Here is a 19,701-nt window from a genome sequence, read left to right as displayed (position 1 = left end):
CTTAAAACCGTGGTTTTCTAGAGAACGGATTAACGGATTTCACTATTTTTTATTATTTTATAGTTTTCTTCAGTATTTACACTGCTGGCAAACGTTTACTAAATTTTTTTTCAAGCTTATGCAGAGCAGAAGACAAGAGATGTTTTTCGTATACTTATTAAGTTTGAGGCACCCTGTCGTAGGGAGGACAACGTACAAGGGATTTTTGTTTGTTTGTTTTTTGAACGATTTGTTTTTTGAGTTCCCCTGATATAGTTCAGAGAAATAAGGAAAAAATATCCTGTTGGTGTAACACAACAACTTCCAGGCTGAAAACAAATTTTTTGAGTAGAATGGATCTATAATAATAACCTATGTAAAATTCACAAGGAAAAGAAAAAGTTTTCCTGTAGTTGGCTGTATACCATCAATCACAAAATTGGAAAGAAATCCTTTGTAAAAGGTATAAAATTTTTTTATTAAAAATCCCTTAAAAGGGCTACATCACAACAAAACGTTTTCGATTTTTATAAAAAATCATCATCAGTGTTCGATAAACTGGATGCTAGCTGAGCCACAAAAGAAAAATATCTGGGTAAAAACCCTTTACATAAAATATAGATGCCTTAAAAGTGCATACTTCAAGAAAAAGGCCTGTGATGGTCACATGGCAAACAGGATAATGCCCTAAGGTAAGGTATACAGGTTTCCCAACACGTGGGAAACCTGTATACCTTACCTTAGGGCATTATCCTGTTTGCCATGTGACCATCACAGGCCTTTTTCTTGAAGTATGCACTTTTAAGGCATCTATATTTTATGTAAAGGGTTTTTACCCAGATATTTTTCTTTTGTGGCTCAGCTAGCATCCAGTTTATCGAACACTGATGATGATTTTTTATAAAAATCGAAAACGTTTTGTTGTGATGTAGCCCTTTTAAGGGATTTTTAATAAAAAAAATTTTATACCTTTTACAAAGGATTTCTTTCCAATTTTTTAATAACCTATGTGTTTCCTGCATAGGGGGTGCATATAGATTTTCACTTCGGAAAAAATCAAACAAGATAGTACTTTTTGTAATTTCATTAAGAAATGTTTAATAAACAACATATCAAAAAGTTCTACTCGAGAAGTGGGTGCTTCATTTTTTATTAAACAAATGAACTACGAAGTTTGATGTTTTTTTAAATAACTCCTAAAATATAAACTTTAGAACAAATCTGACTTGACCATTGAAAAATTCAAAAAATTTTACAAAAAAAACCTTATATAAAGAATTTTCTAAAATTAAATTTGAATCTTCTATAATTTTTTCTTTATTACGCTAAAGTCACCCTTCTCACAAACATTAGCGCACTGTAAACTAGCGTACGGCAAAGTGCACGGTTGAGTTTTTTTAATGTAATTCTTTAACTAATGGATCAAATGAAATTTTACAAATTGAACCTAAAAGAAGAATAATTAAGCTATCTTATGGTTATAATAAAAAGAAATAAAATGTATGGCCATAAGTACGTTGGGGGCGGAAAGTGAGCCTTACATGAATTTTGTTTAAAAATTATTTAAAAATATGTAACTAATAAAAATGTTCTTATAAAACCCTCAATTTTGCTTAACTTACCTTTCAAGCATCGTACTAAATGATGCTTCATTCAAAAAAATCTCAAAAATTTCATTCAAATGATATGACGTCTTAAAAAATGTAATTTTTGAAATCTTTGTAGTTTTATAGAATTTCCACCATTTTAAGACGATATTACTCAAGTTTGAACAGATCTATTACAGTTTTATAAGTGCTTTTTTAAAGGTTAGGATGTAGTCTTTAAAATGTACTAAATTATTTTACTTTAGAAATTAAATAGACTATTTCTTTTTGAGAAAATTAAGAAAGATAACAAAAATGTAATACAAAATCCAAAAATTACCAGCTAAAAAAATGTTTATATAAAGTGATCAAAACTTTTTTCTGTAAAACTTACCCAAAATACATTTAATAATAAACTTCAACAATAATAAATGTTCAGCAAAAAAAATTTTTTTTAGCTCTTATACAGTACCTATGTCTGCGTAACTTGGAACCTATTGATAACTTTTTTATTATCAGTTTTACGAAAAAAAGTTTATTCTTTATAAAATACTCTGCATCGTATATAATCTAAGATGCAATCATCAAATATCAAATTTAATGAATTTTATACGAGGTATGTCAAAAAATATGAATTTCACTAAAGAGTAAAGTATCGTTAAATTTCACAATATCGAAAATTGTTATTAAGAAAAGTTGTTTGGAAATAAAAAATTTGTTTTAGTGTTCAATTACATCCTTCTAATTAAAATATTGTGAATAGTAAAGGCACTTTCTCTTATGAAAAACTAATATTTCTTACATACCTCGTATAAAATTAAAAAAGTTTAATATCTGATGGCTGTATCTTAGATTTTAGACCAGGGAGAGCATTTTCTGAAGAATAACTTTTTTTCGTAAAAGTGATAATAAAATAATTATCATAACTGTAATAAAATGATGATGAGTATCCGTAATTTGAGAAAAAATTGAAAAAATTTTTGAGTAGAATAATGTAATTGCATATTAAAACACAGTTTTTAATTTCAAACAACTTTTCAAAATAGCATTTTTTGATATTCTGAAATATAAAGGTACTTTACTCTTTAACGAAATTCATATTTTTGACATAACTGGTATAAAATTAATAAAATTTGATATCTGATGGTTGAGTTTTAGATTTACTATCCAGAGCATTTTATGTAGAATAACTTTTTTTCGTAAAATTGATAATAAAAAAGTTTTCCATGTGGTTCCTAGCTACGCAGACATACTGTGTAAGAGCTTCTGTATAAGAATTCTCAAATTGCAATGCCATATTTGGATTCAGTATAATCAAAAACAAAATAGAAACATATTTAATCAAAGTAAAATGATGAATTGAACGATATTTTTAAAATTATTAATACAAAACAATTGTTATTGTTTAAAAATTAATAAACAATTAGAGGCCAAATCCGCGAGTAGAACTTTTTACTTTAACATGTATATAAACTAACAAAAAAAGTTTTAGAACAATATAAGCTTGTTTGATTTTTTCCGAAACAATGCATATTTTCATTCTAATTGCACTCCCCTAGCAGCCAATTTTAATGATATACATAGTTATAAACAAAAAAATGAAGATTAAAAAAGGGTAAATTTTCGCTGTTTTCGTCTATTACCAAAAAGAGAAGCATTTTAAACAAATTTGAGAGTAAGAAGCTCATAAGTCATATAAAAACTTCAATATGACGTCAAACTTATTTAAAAATTAAGTTAGAACTTTCCTATTACAAGGAATGCTGAAACTTATGGTGCTTAAATTATACTCTTAGGGCCGGTTGTTCGAACGCTAATCAACAATGATCATTATCAAATAATTAATTACTATCAATGTCAATTGTTAAAACATAATTAATTACAATTCTGAGACTATAAGCAATTAATATAACAATAATTATTAACATAATTAATAATAAATCTCATAATTTTAATTAATTATGTTTTCAGCAACCCAAACAAAGTTAACATTGACAGTTTTGGTGACAGTAATTAAATATTTAATAATGATCATTGTTGATTAGCGTTCGAACAACCGGCCCTAAATTTCACAGCAATTTATCAAACAGTATAAAAGTTATTTAATTTGTTTATCCCAAATTAAGTTTTTTTGCAACAATATAAGTCGGAAAATGATGAAGCTCCAGTAATACTTCGGATATTTTATGAAAGATGAAGATTTATACTATTAATTTAATTAAAAACAAATGACAAAAAATAATTTTTGAATATTACAAAATTATTTTGCAAGGACATGCCCATTATTTTTTGCTTATAAACAATTAGAATAACTTTTTAACCATTACTAGTAGAAAAATTATTTTTTCATATCTAAAAAGAGAAAAAATTGTCCTAGGAGAATTAGGCACGAAGTTGACCCCCCCCCTTTCTTAATTCGCAGCAGCTTTGTTTATCACAGTTAAGAAATAAAATTAGGTACATTTGAAAGAACATACTTCAAAGTTTTAATGTACCGAATATAGAAAAGATTTCCTTTCAACGAAATCGTCCACAAGGCTTCAAAATGTGGCCCTTAAAATCGGCCGGCCTTAAAATTAGGCGATTGATGAGAAGGGAGCTGTTAGCTGTATCTCTGGTTCTCGTTACTGGATTTCGACTTTTCTTTTTTAAGTTGTATGTACTTTTTGCGTACATTACCAATATGCATTATTTAAATAAATTAATTGTTATAGTCGGTTCGCTAAGCTCAGACACAACTGGCTTGTGATTTTAATAAGTAATTTTGCCAATTTTGGTAAAATTGGAAAAAAATTACTAAATAGTTAATAATTACTAAATAGTTAATAATTTTGCCAATTTTAGGAAAATTGGCAAAATACAAAAAATTACCTACTAAAATCAATAGCCAGTAGTGTCTAAGTTTAGCGAACCGACTATATTAGGTCTGGATCCCGCGTATGAAAAAAAAAATTGGTTAATAACAAGCTGAAAATTTGCTAATAGCTTAAGGGTGTCTAGTCGGACAAAATTTGATATATGGGAACACTGAAACAGGGGAAGTTTTAATTGTGGAACAGGTTAAAAATTTGAAAGGGTCAGACCACGAAAAGGTCACATGCATTTTGTCAAATCTTTCATTAAACTCTCATGCAAAAATCAGACTGCTATTTATCACCTGTCATAATTCCTGTCATTTGACATGTTCTACGTGTTTTACTCATTATAATGCCCATTTGGTGATAAATAGCAGCCTCATTTTTGCATAAGAACTTAATGAAAGGGTAAAGGGTAACAAATCAATTGAAAGTTCTGTCGGACAAACTACATGTGACGTTTTCGTGGTCTGACCGTTCCAAATTTTTAAGCTGTTCCACAGTTAAAACTTCCCCTGTTCCAGTGTTCCCATATATCAAAGATTGTTCGACAAGACACCCTTAAGCTATTAACAAATTTTCAGTTTGCTATTAATCAACTTTTTTTCATACGCGGGATCCAGACCTATATATACACCATCAAATTTGTTTAAACAATTTTTTTCAATATTTTTTAATAATATTTGAAGCAATTTCAATCACAAAACATAAATGTTTATGAATAATATATTAATAGATTATTAAACTTAGTAAATAATTTATTTCTAATAGATTGTATGAAAAAACAAATGATCCCATTCAATTGTTTCTAAAAATAGTATTGGTCTGTGTAAATCAAAAAAGCTCAAATGAACTAAGTTTTATTTTTTTGCTAAAATGCAATTAGATGAATGAATAACTGAAGTTACAGAACCACCAAACAAGAGATAAACGTAATTGATTGGGGTTGGAAATTCAGCTAAGAAAAGTAGTTAGTACCGGTCCGATCAACAGATCTTCTTTATACCAGATATTTTATTAAAATAAACTAGGTACCTAATTTTGAAAGGTACCTGCTTTTGAAAAACTGGTTGCACCGAGTACCTGTTAGTACAGAGATATATAAATATTTTATTGACTTCGATAACCAATACCTCTATCTTTCTCTATTATCTATTTTGATTTCTCTTTTTCTCCGACGCCCCTGAAAGGCATAAGGAGTTTCGAGAAAGAAGAAGAAGAGAAGATTTCTCTTTTTTTAATCTGCTTGTACTCTTTGCGTACGTTACCAATAAGTTTTTTTTAATAAAGTGATTATTTAATTAACTACCTATGTAAATTTTGTAAACAATTTTTGGAATTTTTTTACATTATTTTTAGGATGACTTTGCTGGCAATCATAGAAGTGGATAATATACACTTGAATTTAAAATAACTTATAATAAATAACTGATAATTTTTACGTTTCTTCTAAAAATAAAAGTAATCCTAGATAAATCTCCTTTGTTGTTGATTTATTTTATTTTAATAGCCTTGCTATCATACCAAAATGTATGAAATATCTTAATTTTTGTTTTTTGCAATCTTAAAATTATAACCTTCAATATTGTAAGATACAGTTACAATATTGTATAAAATTATAATTTTTTGAATTTTTTGTCTGCATTCTGCAACACCGTAATAATAATGGTATATTTGGTAAATTAAAACTCTGAAGTATGTTCTTTCAAATGACGCTAATTTTATTTCTTAATTGTTATAAACAAAGCTGCTGTGAAATTAAAAAAGGTGGGGGCAACTCATAAATGAGGAAAACATTGGAATACTAGTCAAACTTTTCAATGATGTTTATTCGACTGGTGATATCCCTGAAGATTGGTTAAAGTCCGAATTCATAACCCTACCAAAAAAACAACGTCCGAAAAACTGTAGCGACTATAGAATGATAAGCCTTATGAGCCACACCTTGAAAATCTTTCTACGTATCATCCACAGTAGAATCAGAGATAAATGTGAAGAAGACCAGGATGAAACACAATTTGGCTTCAGAAATGGACTGGGAACCCGGGACGCACTCTTTGCACTAAATGTGTTATTGCAGAAATGCCGAGATCAAAGGAAAGACGTCTTTGCTGTATTTATTGACTATGAGAAGGCCTTTGATCGAGTACAACATCACAAATTAATTAAAATACTAAAGGATAAAGGAGTTGATAGTCAAGATGTACGAATCATAGAAAAATTATACTGGCGTCAAACAGCGACAGCTTGCATAAATGGAAAATCAACAGAAATATGCAAAATACAAAGAGGCGTCAGACAGGGTTGTATACTGTCCCCACTGTTGTTCAATGTGTATTCAGATAGAATATTTAAGGAAGCGCTGCATAATTTGGAATGGGGTGTGAAGGTTAATGGAATTCTGATAAATACAATCAGATATGCAGACGATACAGTTATTTTAAGTGATGATATGAATGGATTACAACACCTTTTAAATGCCATTGACAGAGTGGGAAGAGAGTTTGGCCTAAATATAAACTGTTCAAAAACAAAGTACATGGTATTTAGCCGTTTGGCCCATCAAGATTCACGGTTATATGTTGATGGTCATATGATTCAAAGAGTACCCAGTTTTAAATATCTTGGTTGCCATATTACTGAACAACTAGATCCAGATAAAGAGATAAAATGTAGAATCGAGATAGCCCGCACGACATTTTTAAAAATGAGGTCATTCTTCTGTAATGATACCTTGCAACTTCAACTTCGAAAGCGCATGATTAAATGCTACATTTGGTCAGTCCTCTTGTATGGGGTCGAAGCATGGACATTAAAAATATCCATCATTAACCGTTTGGAGGCCTTTGAAATGTGGCTGCACAGACGTATTCTAAAAATACCATGGACGGCTATGCTGACAAATGTGGCAGTCCTTAAGAGAGCAAATGCTACCCGTGAGCTGCTTGATAACATCAAATATAGAAAGATGGCCTATTTTGGACACGTAGTAAGGGGAGACCGGTATAATATTCTTCAACTTATTATGATGGGTAAAATCGAAGGACGCAGAGGAATTGGTAGAAAGCAGGCCTCTTGGTTGAAGAATATCCGGGAGTGGACAGGAATAAAGAAAGCAGAACACCTATTTAGAATAGCTCGAGACAGAGACAGTTTCGCCATGTTAATCGCCAACGTCAAGGGGACTTGATAGGGCACGTTAAGAAGAAGAAGGGGGCAACTTCGTCCCTAATTGTTCTAGGACAATTTTTCTCTTTCTAAATTTGTAAAAAAATTCACTCTACATTTTTAAATATGAAAAAATAATTTTTCTACGGGTAATGGTTAAAAAGTTATTCTAGTTTATAAGCAAAAAATCGACATGTTCTTGCAAAGTAGTTTTGCAACATTTAAAATAATTTTTTTTAATAAAAGTCATTTAAAAAAAAATTAATAGTAATTCTTTCATAAACTATTCGTAGTATTATTGCAACTTCATCATTTTCTGACTTATATTTTTGCAAAAAAAAAATTAATTTGGGATAAACAACTGTTTAGACCTTTTACTGTCTGAACTGTCTGAACAATTGCTGTGGAATTTAGAGTATATTTTAAGCATCAGAAGTCTCAGCCTTCCATGTAATAAGAAGTTTCTAACTTTATTTTTAAATAAGTTATGAATATTTATAAAAAATAATATTTATAAATGAATATTTATAAATTTAAAAAAGTTATGAATATTTATATAAATTTTTATATAAATTTATAAAATGTATGACTTATTTTGCAATTTTCTAAGACATAAATAATGATAGATATATTCAGTGAATGCCATATTGAAGTATTTTATATGATTTATGGAGTTTCTTATTCTCAAATTTGTTTAAAATGCTTTACTTTTTGGTACCCGAAGAATTAAGCGAAAATTTACTGTTCTTTTTATCTTCATTTGTTTATAACTATGGATATCATCAAAATCGGCTGCAGGGAATATATAGGTTATTATGGTTATTATTATAGATGTCCATATTACGCAAAAAAATTGTTTTCCGGCCTGGAGGGGGATGTGTCACGAGAAAAATCTTATTTCTCTGGACTAGATATATTGGTAGGGGGCCCAAGCGGGGATTTTTGCAGTTACTCGAGCGCGTCAGGTTATCATAATGGGGAGAAACCTGGTACCCTACAGATGTACCTTTACCATATATTGGCTCTTAACACAGGGGAGTTCGTTAAGGGGGGCCCGAAAAAAATCTATCCTTAAAAATACTCGAAATTGTCAGATTACGATAAGGTAAGTTAAGTACATGCAAAAGAGTGTATATGTATTTCAAAAATCTGACGATTTGAGCGGGGCGTAAGGAAATGGGTGAGTCAAAAAGTTTCACAAAAAAAGCGAATATTTCGCGAAATGAACATCAGATCGAAAAACTACAAAATAAGTCTTCAATATTTTTCAAAAATCTGTCGAATGGTAATAAACATGACCCCCACGGAGAGGGGTGGGGGTAAATTTAAAATTTTAAATAAAAACCCCGCGATATTTCGCAAAATTAACATCAGATCAAAATACTGCAAAATATACTTTCAAAATATTTTTGAAAAATTTATCGAATGGTACCAATCACGACCCCCGAATGGATATCACGAATATAGACTCACGAATTATGGATAGATGGCGCTATAATCGGCAAAAGCAATTGTTGGAAATGGAAAATTAAATTAAAAAATGGCAAGGGCCCACTAAAATGGAAAATTTTACATTTTTTTTTTATTTTAGGACCTAATAATCACAATCCAATAGGTCCCCATAACGCCCGAGTGACTGCAAATTTAGCATACTTTGCTCCCCTACCATACCATATTTAAAAAAAGAAAATGAACGGTTTTATTTTTAACATGTCTTTGAATTGAAACAATACTAAATTAACAATAACAAATAACAACAGTTAAAAACACTTAAGAGGTAACACAGACGGGGCGGCGTACGTCGACTGAACCCCCGCTGAGATGTCGACAGCGACGCATCCCTTACTATACTTTGATGCAGTAACACACACCAGACGCTCTTAAAATTTTCGATGCAGCGGCTTACTGGCGGCATATCCTGGAACCCATCCACCGCCAATCGGTTTTATGACTTCGACGGCATCTCATAAATGCGTCTATAGTCTATCGTTGTATGACACACACGTTTGAGCTGTTTTCTAGCGAATTCTGTAGTGAGTGTTGTCAGATCGTGTTTTTGTGATGGGAAATATACATGTAGAAAAATTAATTAATGAAATTCAGATGAGACCAGCTATTTGGGATATGCGCATTGATGAATATTCAAACAAAATAATAAAAAAACCTTATTTATTATTATTTATTATTTTATTTATTTATTTATTATTTTATTTATTTATTTATTATTTTATTTATTTATTTATTATTTTATTTATTATGCTCTACAGGCCTTGTATTTACAATTTTAGATAATACAGTTTATGCTAATAATTTATATATAATGTTATTTGATGTCTATGTAAAAATTGCTGAACTATGGTTCTCCACTATATCCTATTTTTCAGCTCCTCTTTCCAGTGTGTAATTTCCATCGATACTACACCTTCCTGAAACTTTCTTGCCGTCTTTTTCTTGGTCTACCTCGTCTCCTAGTCCCAACTGGTCTTCTGCGCAGTACCATCTTTGGCATTCTTCCCTTATCCATCCTCTCGACATGACCTGCCCACCTGATTCTTTATGACTTTGTGTATCTTGTTACACTTGGTTCCTTGTAAAGCATCCTTAATTCTTGATTGGTGCTTCTATGCCAGCCGTCTTCTGTATATGTATTCTTTCCCCTGAAACTAGGTCTATTTTATTTAGCATCCATGTCTCACATCCGTAGGTGGCTGTTGCTCTTATTACGGTTTTGTATATTCTGGTTTTCGTCTTTCTCGATACGTACTTTGGCTTTAATTTGAATAATTTTTTTAATCAATTTAACACCTGTATTTGCTCAGTGGCGTACCATAGAATGGAATGCCTCTTAGCGTTATAAATAGTTTTTCTTAGGTGATATGCTTTCCCTCATAACGGTGTTATTTCTTGAACACGGCTTTTTAATACTCACTAATAATTATTTTATTAATGTTAATATAATGTGTAAAAATCCCTTATAATTTCGTTCCTTTATGATCGGATGTATCCAATATCTGCGTTTCTTTTTTTCTTTAATCTAAGATAAAATACACTTGTACTGCCGTGCTTAGCGAAAACGCCGTATCTGCAAAAATCTGAAAAAATTAGATTTATACATTTTTCTAACCCAAATGTGCATATCTATCTTATTTGATTATTAAAAATGACGTAAGTTAAGCCAAAATACATTAAACACAACGCATTTTATGCCGTATCTGCAAAAATGTTCATGGATACTTGGAATAAATGCGTCATCTGAAAAATACTTAGAAAAAACGCCGTATTTAAAGGTCACTTGCCGCGTTTATCCTAAGCAGGCACTAGATGCGGCGTTCTGCCTAAGCATTTGACAGATTTTTACAGCATGTGTAAAATTTTTAATAAGGTTAGTTTGTTGCCATTTTTCAACGTGAACGGTTGTTTGATATAATTTTTTAAATATGTCAAATAGAAAATAGAACAAAGTTAATACTGCAGAACGCTATTCTTTCGTTATCAATAGAAAATCTAAACACATATGTTTGAGTTGTTGGTGATCAAGAAATAATGTGAGGTATAGCGGAGTTTCCTATGTGTATGAATATTGTTGTTGATGCGACATTGTATTATTACGTTACATCAGGCATTTTAAACAGAGCAAATTTTATAAAGTTTGTTCGAAATAGGAATTTTGGTACGAAGTATTTTAATCGCCGTACGTCGTAGAATTTCCAAATAAAAAATGTGTTATAAAAGTACATAGTTAAATCAATGTATAATAATTAATAATTAAAAATAAACTTGACCGTAAATGTTAATCGTTTCTGGAATGTTTTTAATTTTAAAATTCAAGAAACGCCCCTTATTAAAACGCAAACTTATTAATTCCAAAATTATTTCCAACACTTTTTTTATCCATTTTCATGACACACTTTTATAAAAAATGTTTTTTATTCTCCTTTTTCATCGTTATATTGTATTTATTATACAGTAGACTCCCTCTATAACGAGAACTGAAATGGCAGACTAATTACCTCGTTATACGCGGATCTCGTTATATCAGACAACAATTATATTGTGCATACATACCTATATCGTTGTCTAAAATATTAACTTTCTATTATATAGTGATGCCATTCGGAGCAATATAAGTTGCTAAATATTGTTTCTTCCACAATAAGGCTTCGCCATCATAAATTATAATTTTTTTTACAATATTCAGTATCGGCCAATAAATAAACAGAACAGGAAGAACTTTATTATAGGTAGGCGTGGATTTTTATTAAAGCACTACCCTCGATATCTTCAGTGGTGTCGGCCTCAACAGAAAACAGTGGAGGCATGTTGTCGAGTCGGCTAAAACCCACGAAGGGTTGTAACGCCAGGGAGCATAGATGTTGGGAATTTATGTATACAGGTAGGTAGTTGGGCTATTTACTTGTAGCCATTACAGCGCTAAAAATAGATAAAGAATAATAAAGATACATATTTTACGATTTCATTTTTCCTCGTTATAGAAATGTTCAGTTCAATAGGAATTTTATGGGACATCTAGTGTACCTCGTTATAAGCGAAACCTCGTAATAACCGTGTTCGTTATAGAGAGAGCCTACTGTATTATAAAATAAGAAAATGCTTAGCGCAAACGCAGTACTACATTCTTCCTAAGGAGGAAGAAGTTAATTTTTATATAGTATACTTAGAAAGAACGCAGTAACATGAGTTTTTAGAGTAAATAAAATATATTTTGTCAATCTTATGTATAAATATGAATTCTATGATATTTATTATGTATATAAAGTAGAAAACAAAAAAAATTCTAAATAGTTTTCAACGGCTAGACATTTAAACAAAAACCGATTTTACTCAAATGCGATCTCTCTGCAGATACGGCGTTTTTCCTAAGCACGGCAGTGTATTTATTACAAAAGACAAATCGTCATAACTTTCAGACATCTTATCGTACAGCAGCCAACACGCGACTAAATTTGGCAACAACGAAATACAAATACTTTAATCGTAGCATAGCTGCCGCTGTTATACCGCGCCAAGTGTTTTACTCTGCCTCGACGTCGATTCGACGCGTGCCGCCTGGTGTAAGACACATAACGTAAACAGTTCTGATCGACAGAGCGCAACATAAGAGATACGATATTGTTTAATGGAGGCTCTGTAATGTTTTGAGGTTTAATTTCTTTGACAGCGGGATCGAATTTGGCGTTGTTACTCAATATTTAAGTGAGATAAATATTCAGGTATTGAATTTGCCCCCTTACAGTCTCGAAATAAATCGTATTTATACAATATTGTCGGTGGACAATAAGACTTTGTCAGCCCCTTCCTGCTTCCTGCAAGATATAGAAACTACGGTTGTTGCTATCTGAAACTCCATAGACCAAAATCAATTAGCCTGCTTAATATCCAGCATGCCTAAGCGATGTGAAGCTGTTATTAGAAATAGAGGGAGAACACTCGATATTCGTTTACTTTATACAGTGATGGGCAACGCAAAACAGCGCAAGAGACGAAAAACATATTACTTTGTGAGATAAAAAGAGATGAAACCAGTTGAGGTGGAAAATTTAGCGATAGAAACGTATAAATTTACATTAAATTGATTGTTACCCACCTTTAGACGTATCGGGCGAGTTTGGCAACTAACACCGTGACAGTGACAATTTTAGTTGACATACTCATCTGATAAGTCTATAAGAGATAACTCTAAAATCTTAAATAGGAACCCCGTTTTTACTGCAGTTTTGTATTCCTCATAAAAGAATAAATAAAATTTATTCGAAACATTTTTTACAATTGTTGATAGATGACGCTAATAAATCGTATTTTCTCGATTATAACGCCATCTATCAACAACTCCAAAATGTTTCGAATAAATGTTACTTATTTTTTCATGAGGAATCCATATCTAAGATTTTAAAGTTACCCCCACCTCACCTTAAGAGGATGTGGTGGAAAGTCATGTTTGGTTAGATAGGTTTTTGAAAAATATTTAAATGAGCATAATTTTTTTTGGTGCAAAACTATTGCGATTAAGTAATAAAAAACTGTAAATAATTTGTCATATACAACATGAATGATGTATGTTTTGAAAAATGGCAGGAATTATGTACATGATAAGCTCATAGCCACCTTGAAAGAAGTGGTAATAGATGATAGAGATTTGAGAAACATATATTTTATTACTATTACAACCAAATTGCTTTCCTTAAAGTGGACGACCAATTAACAGAGGCAGTCTACATAGATAGAAGAGTCAGACAAGGATGCATTTTGTTCCCGGTGTTATTTAATAAAGATTATGAATATAACTTCGAGCAAGCGCTGGGAGAACTACAGGAAGGCGTATTAGTCAACGAAATGTGTCTAAATAACATTAGATATGCCGACGACGCAGTAAGTTTTGCAGATAGCCTAGATGCTTTGCAAAGAATAATATCGCGCATATCAGATATAAGTAGAGAACATGGACATGATCCCAGTACGAAAAAAAAAAGAAAGTACGTGTAGTCAGTAAGCGCGAAATATTAAATAGACGGCGTTTGGTAAACAAACAACTAATTGACAGGGTGGACAGCTACACATAACCTGGTACCAACACAAAAAGGTAAGGGAACCACCCTAGTGAAATAAAAACGCATAGGAAAAATCAGATCAGCGTTTATGATGATAACGTCTCTTTTCAAAAGTCACGATTTATCACTTGCTACCAGAATCTCTACCGTCAGATTCTATGTATTTTATACATTATTATACGGAGTAGAGGCCTGGATACTTATACTGGATACTGGAGATCGACTATCTGGGGACATGTCAAATATTATAAAATGATCAGTAGATAACGTTCAAATTTCTTTTAAGGTATCCAACAACATAGGACAGTCTCTATCTAACACCAAAGATATTATCAACTATATGAATCGTAGTGGTGTTTACAAACTACAATGTTCTGACTGTGATGCCACCTACATAGGAAGAACTTGTAGATCACTTGCTTCTCGTTCTCTTGAACACATCAGAAGAGAGAATACCTCTACCTTCTCACAACATCTCAAAGAGAAAAATCATACTCTGAACATCCCAGATGATGTTTCTCTTCTACACAATATCCCACAAAGAGACTTTCTGAAGTTGGTCTTGTACGAGGACCTGGAAATAGTCAGAGAAAAACAAAAAAGCCCAAATTGTGTCAACCGTCATGTTTCGTTTAACCGGGACTTCCATCCACTTCATCGACAACTTTTTTCTTAACTTCTTTTTAATTACAATAGTACTTTTCACCTTCACATTTACAGTTGATTTGACACAATTCATAATGATTTTCTTTCCTTATTCATCTCTATCCATCAACCACTATCATCTATCCAATTATACACACACAAACCAACAGCTGCTATCATCACCCACATACATACCGTTTCATCTCTAAATTTTCATCAATAATTTAATTATATCCACCCTATATAATCATACTGTAACTAAATTTAATTGTCTCACTACCCTTTCTGGGTCCCATTCATGTTACATTTTAATTATATTCTCATAAATTTATAACACCACCCCTCTCCCCTATGTTAGCTATCTCATATATTGGTCTGTTTTGTCGAACCCTTAGAGTTCCAGGCGATATTCAGGGATCTTGAGAAATGGTGGCATGTATCTTAGCTTGTATTATATATCCCTCCCAGATCAGAAAACAGTTCTACACCTTTGTCACCCACACAGTGATTTTTTATGGTAATTCCACATACTATAACAACTTCGAATTATTCTAATATAATTGATAACTTTAAATAAACACACAACTGCTTTTCTAAGCCCTAGATATCACATATAAAGGGTTTGATAATGTTTATTAAGTTTTCTGTATTATGTGTAATGTGGTTTGCCTACTTCCTCCATTACAATATTTTAACATTTACATCAAGTCTATTTCCATTTTTACAGACTATTTACCACAGTGGGAACGACTGTTTTTATTGTTAGTAATTTAACAAATTTTACAGTAAATACCACAAAACAACAGGGAAATTATAACTTCCTGTGGAACTGTCATTCCTGTCATGTCACCATTCAGAATTTCCGTTATCAAAATCACTTGCTTCCATACAGCCATGATGTGAACTTGTCAGATAGAGCTCATTGGTACCTCGGGCGAAAAACATTGGATATTTTATTCATCCATGTTATAATTCAAATCTTTTTCATATGTTCCGATGACGGATCAATTGTAAAGGGTTTTACCCAGATATTTTTACTTTGGTGGTTAGCATGTAAATTCTAAGTGAGTATAACCTATAACTTCTTATAACCTTAGTCAACATTTTAAATACTTTGCATCATTTTATCTGGTTGTACACATTTTAGGACTGCACTGATGATGATCGGTCAACCGATCGAAAACTAGTTCTGTCTTTGATGTAGCCCTGTATATGGATTTTAACAAATATACCTTTTGTAAAGGATTTTATGTAAATAAAAAATATAACATAGACATATTAGACAATGTCAAAATAAATATAAAATTGTATTTTTAAATATTTAAATAAAGCACAATGATATTCACAATGGGACAATGGAACAAAGTTAAATCGTCTTATTTTGTTATCAAAATTGTTCAAAATTATGCTGTTAAATACTACACCTTTAATGAAATACCCTTCATAGTGTATTGTATAAGATTTATTTAAGATTTTTCCTGTAAAATTGTTTCATTTGTACATATTTTATTAACTTACCTCTTCTACCCAGAACATTGGAATAACTGTAGTAGTAAAGTTTTTAAATAAGTCTACTTTTTGGTTTGGTTCCAACGGCATACTGAATTGTAATCGCTTTTTGGCAGATACGGGTCCTCCAGTCATCTGCAATATTAAGAAAAATATTTTAGAAATATCATTTATTTTGTAGTAACAATAACAATTTTAATATCATACTGTTTTTACCAAAGATATATAAATTATTTTATCTACTCTATCTCATATTATGTATAAGTTTTTAGTTTGTGAAACCTGACATTATAGATAGCAGTGCGTGAAGGATTTACAGTGTGCGTGAAGTAACAATGTATTTTAAATGTGATCTACTTTTTCGCACTGTTTTTTGGCACACTTTCATATAATCAAATATCCTTAACTTTCGCGTTGTCATGGTGATGACATGTGAGTAAAAAATTACAACAAAAGTTTTGACAGTTTTGTGGTTTGAAAAAAGTTAGAATTTTTAAATGTCAAAGTACTAAAAATTGTAGAATAGAAATGAATGCCAGTGACGAAGAGTTACAGTTTTTTTATTTGTTTATCGTAGATAAAATATTGTATGAAACTCTGCGTGAAGTACTTTTTACGAACTTGCGCTATGTATAGCACTTGCTCCGCTGTCGCTCGTGCTCTAAACATCGCGTGCGTTCGCAAAAAGCATACTTCACGAACTGTTTCATAAATAACTATTTGTCCTTTAATACTTTAATTCTTTGTACGTGTTATAATGGCGAGGGGTTGTGTTTACAAAGTCCCTGGGACAGACATTTTACATTTTCTGACAATGGGTTAAAGCGATACGTGGTAAAGTACATACACAGGAATTTGTATATTGGACGGACATGACTTACTCAAGGTAAAGTATTGCAAAAAAAACAAGCAGAAATTAGCTCAGAATTATAACAGGTTTCTTGACTGAACATACTCTCACTCAGAGATCCTTGAATATAATGGGGCTGTTTTATAGAGACATAGCAGAGAACTTAAAATAAGGAACAATGTATTGCATGACTGCAAGGTATTAGATCACAGGGGTCACCCATTTTTGGGAGACTTTCAAGTGACTCCAAAAATATATGGTACCTACGCATCCTCTAGAGTCCTCTAGACATTTACAAGCGTTCCACAACTTTGGAATGATTATCGTAAAAATGGAAAGAGTACAATATACCAATGGTCTGAAGTACGACCAGTTTAAAACAGAAGGCTTTTGAGTAAAAGTTACAAGGTAATAATATTATCTTTATAAATCTGCGAAAGAAAAGATGTTTGAAACTCCTTATAAATAATGGCCATGGAAGCTATTATTTTGGTATTTAAATAGCTTTTATTTTATGGTGGAATAATTATAGAAAACAATAATTATATAAAATGAACTTATTATTTCTAATTATTTATTATTTTTTTATAATTACAAACTATGTATTACAAATCAAATGTAATTATCTCATTCTTTACATTACATAATACGTAGTAGCATTCACAAATAGGTATCGTGTATGATACTTGTGCCAATTATGTGACCAAATGTAATTAACATTCAAATTACTTGATAAAATATTAGACCTAACAATTAAAATAAAATTATATGCTCTCATTTTCAGGTTTTGTGTATCCTCTCTCTCTCTCTCTTCTCTTGTTGTATTCGCAGTGTATTTCGGAGTGCTATTTAGTACTTTCCACCGCTTCTCTTTTTCTTCCTCTCTCTCTCTCTCTCTCTCTCTCTCTCTCTCTCTCTCTCTCTCTCTCTCTTTCTCTCTCTCTCTCGGAACTCTTATGGTATCACAGGAAAATAAACTGACTAAACTCTGGTTTACCACGGAAGTAAAAAACATCAAGTTATAAACAAAAAACAAAAAAGAATATCACGGATCAATAAGAAATTTTTAATACCAAAGGACAGGGCTTATTTTACCACTAGGCAGGTGAGGCACCTCCCTCGAGCCCGTATTTGAATGGGGCCCGGAAAGATCACCAAACAAAACATGTTTACTACAATAACAGAACAAATTTTCAAAATTCTTTCATTTTGCGAACAGGCAATGATAAATGATAACCATAACCATAAAAATTACATTATTACTGAGAACCGAATATTACCGAGAATAAATAAAAAGTTTCTTTTGAATAAGATATGTATTTAAAATTAAAAAATCACACTTAATTTTCTCTTTTTTTTTTAACCGCTGGAACTTATTAAAATAAACATTATCGAAGATTTCAGGAACTTCCGGCCCTCGGTAGTAACGTAATCTTTCATTCTGCGTTTTAATTTTTTCAAAAATTCTTATTCGTTTTCTCAGGCTTCCAAAAAAACGAATGCATTTAAATAACATTGAAGCCGAACGTTTGCGCCTATGTCCTTAAACAATGTTTTATTGTTTAAATACAAATTTTATTTATTATTAATAAAAATTCCATTTTCTTGTGCAACTATATTTCAGTTAAATAATTAATACATTTTAAAAAGTTATTATTATTATTAAATTATATTTAGGGGCCCGAAAATTGTGTAGTGCCTCGGGCCTGATTTGAAGTAAAATAGGCTCTGCCAAAGGACAAAAACAGATGTACAGAAGCGAGAAAAAAATAAACAGAAGAGTCATGAATACCACAGATGATATATGTAAAGGTAACAAAAACAAATCTCTAAATTTATTTGCTCTAAATAGAGTCCGAACTGAATACAACTAATAACGATTATAGCAAAATTCACACATAACAGAAAGTCAAGAAGAGTGAATAGAAGGAGCTACTTAAAATGCCACAGTGAGGAACAGGTTATAATCATAAATACGCCAGTCAATGAGAGCATGAACAAGATAATATATTACCTCCGAATTTTATCCTACTGCATGGATTTTAATGAAATTTTGGGAATAGCCTCTACTTATTTGTTAATTCAAAATCTACCCTATGTACTATGGCACTATTATCTTAGGGGCGGATACCACCCCTTCTCGTAGGTGGAATTTTTTTTGGTTAAAATAACCACGGAATTGGCTAGAGAACCTAATTCTAAGCAAAAACTCTTCTATATATTTTTTTAAAAACTCAATACTTTTTGAGTTATTCGTGGTTGAAAATTGGCCATTTTCATTGAAACCTTTTCGAACGGTTTATTGCGAATACCTTACAAATTATGCATCTAACTAAAAAAACTATGTAAACCATTTTTGTAGCTTATAAAGATAAAGAGAATCGTTCCTTCATAAATCTTCTATTTATAATTCAAAAAGAGATATGGTAGGTGAAAATAGTTTGTTTTTTTGGTGCATGCTCAAATCGGTGTATCAACTTGAAATAACAGAGAAACGGTCGATTTTAGGTGTACAATGCTATCAATACCTTTTGTAGTGCTTG

General features: G+C 31.4%; 1 protein-coding gene across 1 annotated transcript in view; it reads right to left on the bottom strand.

Moving 5' to 3' along the window:
• Window positions 1-19,701, bottom strand: part of LOC114340631 (sensory neuron membrane protein 1-like) — a 147,180-nt gene that overhangs the window by 8,779 nt on the left and 118,700 nt on the right. Inside the window, exon 7 of the mRNA XM_050651547.1 lies at window positions 16,318-16,443. Within this exon, the coding sequence (XP_050507504.1) occupies window positions 16,318-16,443 (126 nt within the window). The remainder of the gene's footprint in view (window positions 1-16,317; window positions 16,444-19,701) is intronic.

Source organism: Diabrotica virgifera, chromosome 5 (genome assembly GCF_917563875.1).
Source record: "Diabrotica virgifera virgifera chromosome 5, PGI_DIABVI_V3a".
In the NCBI taxonomy this organism is placed as follows: domain Eukaryota; kingdom Metazoa; phylum Arthropoda; class Insecta; order Coleoptera; family Chrysomelidae; genus Diabrotica; species Diabrotica virgifera.
Note: the sequence above shows the minus strand (reverse complement) of the source record. Positions and strands in the feature narration are given on the sequence as shown.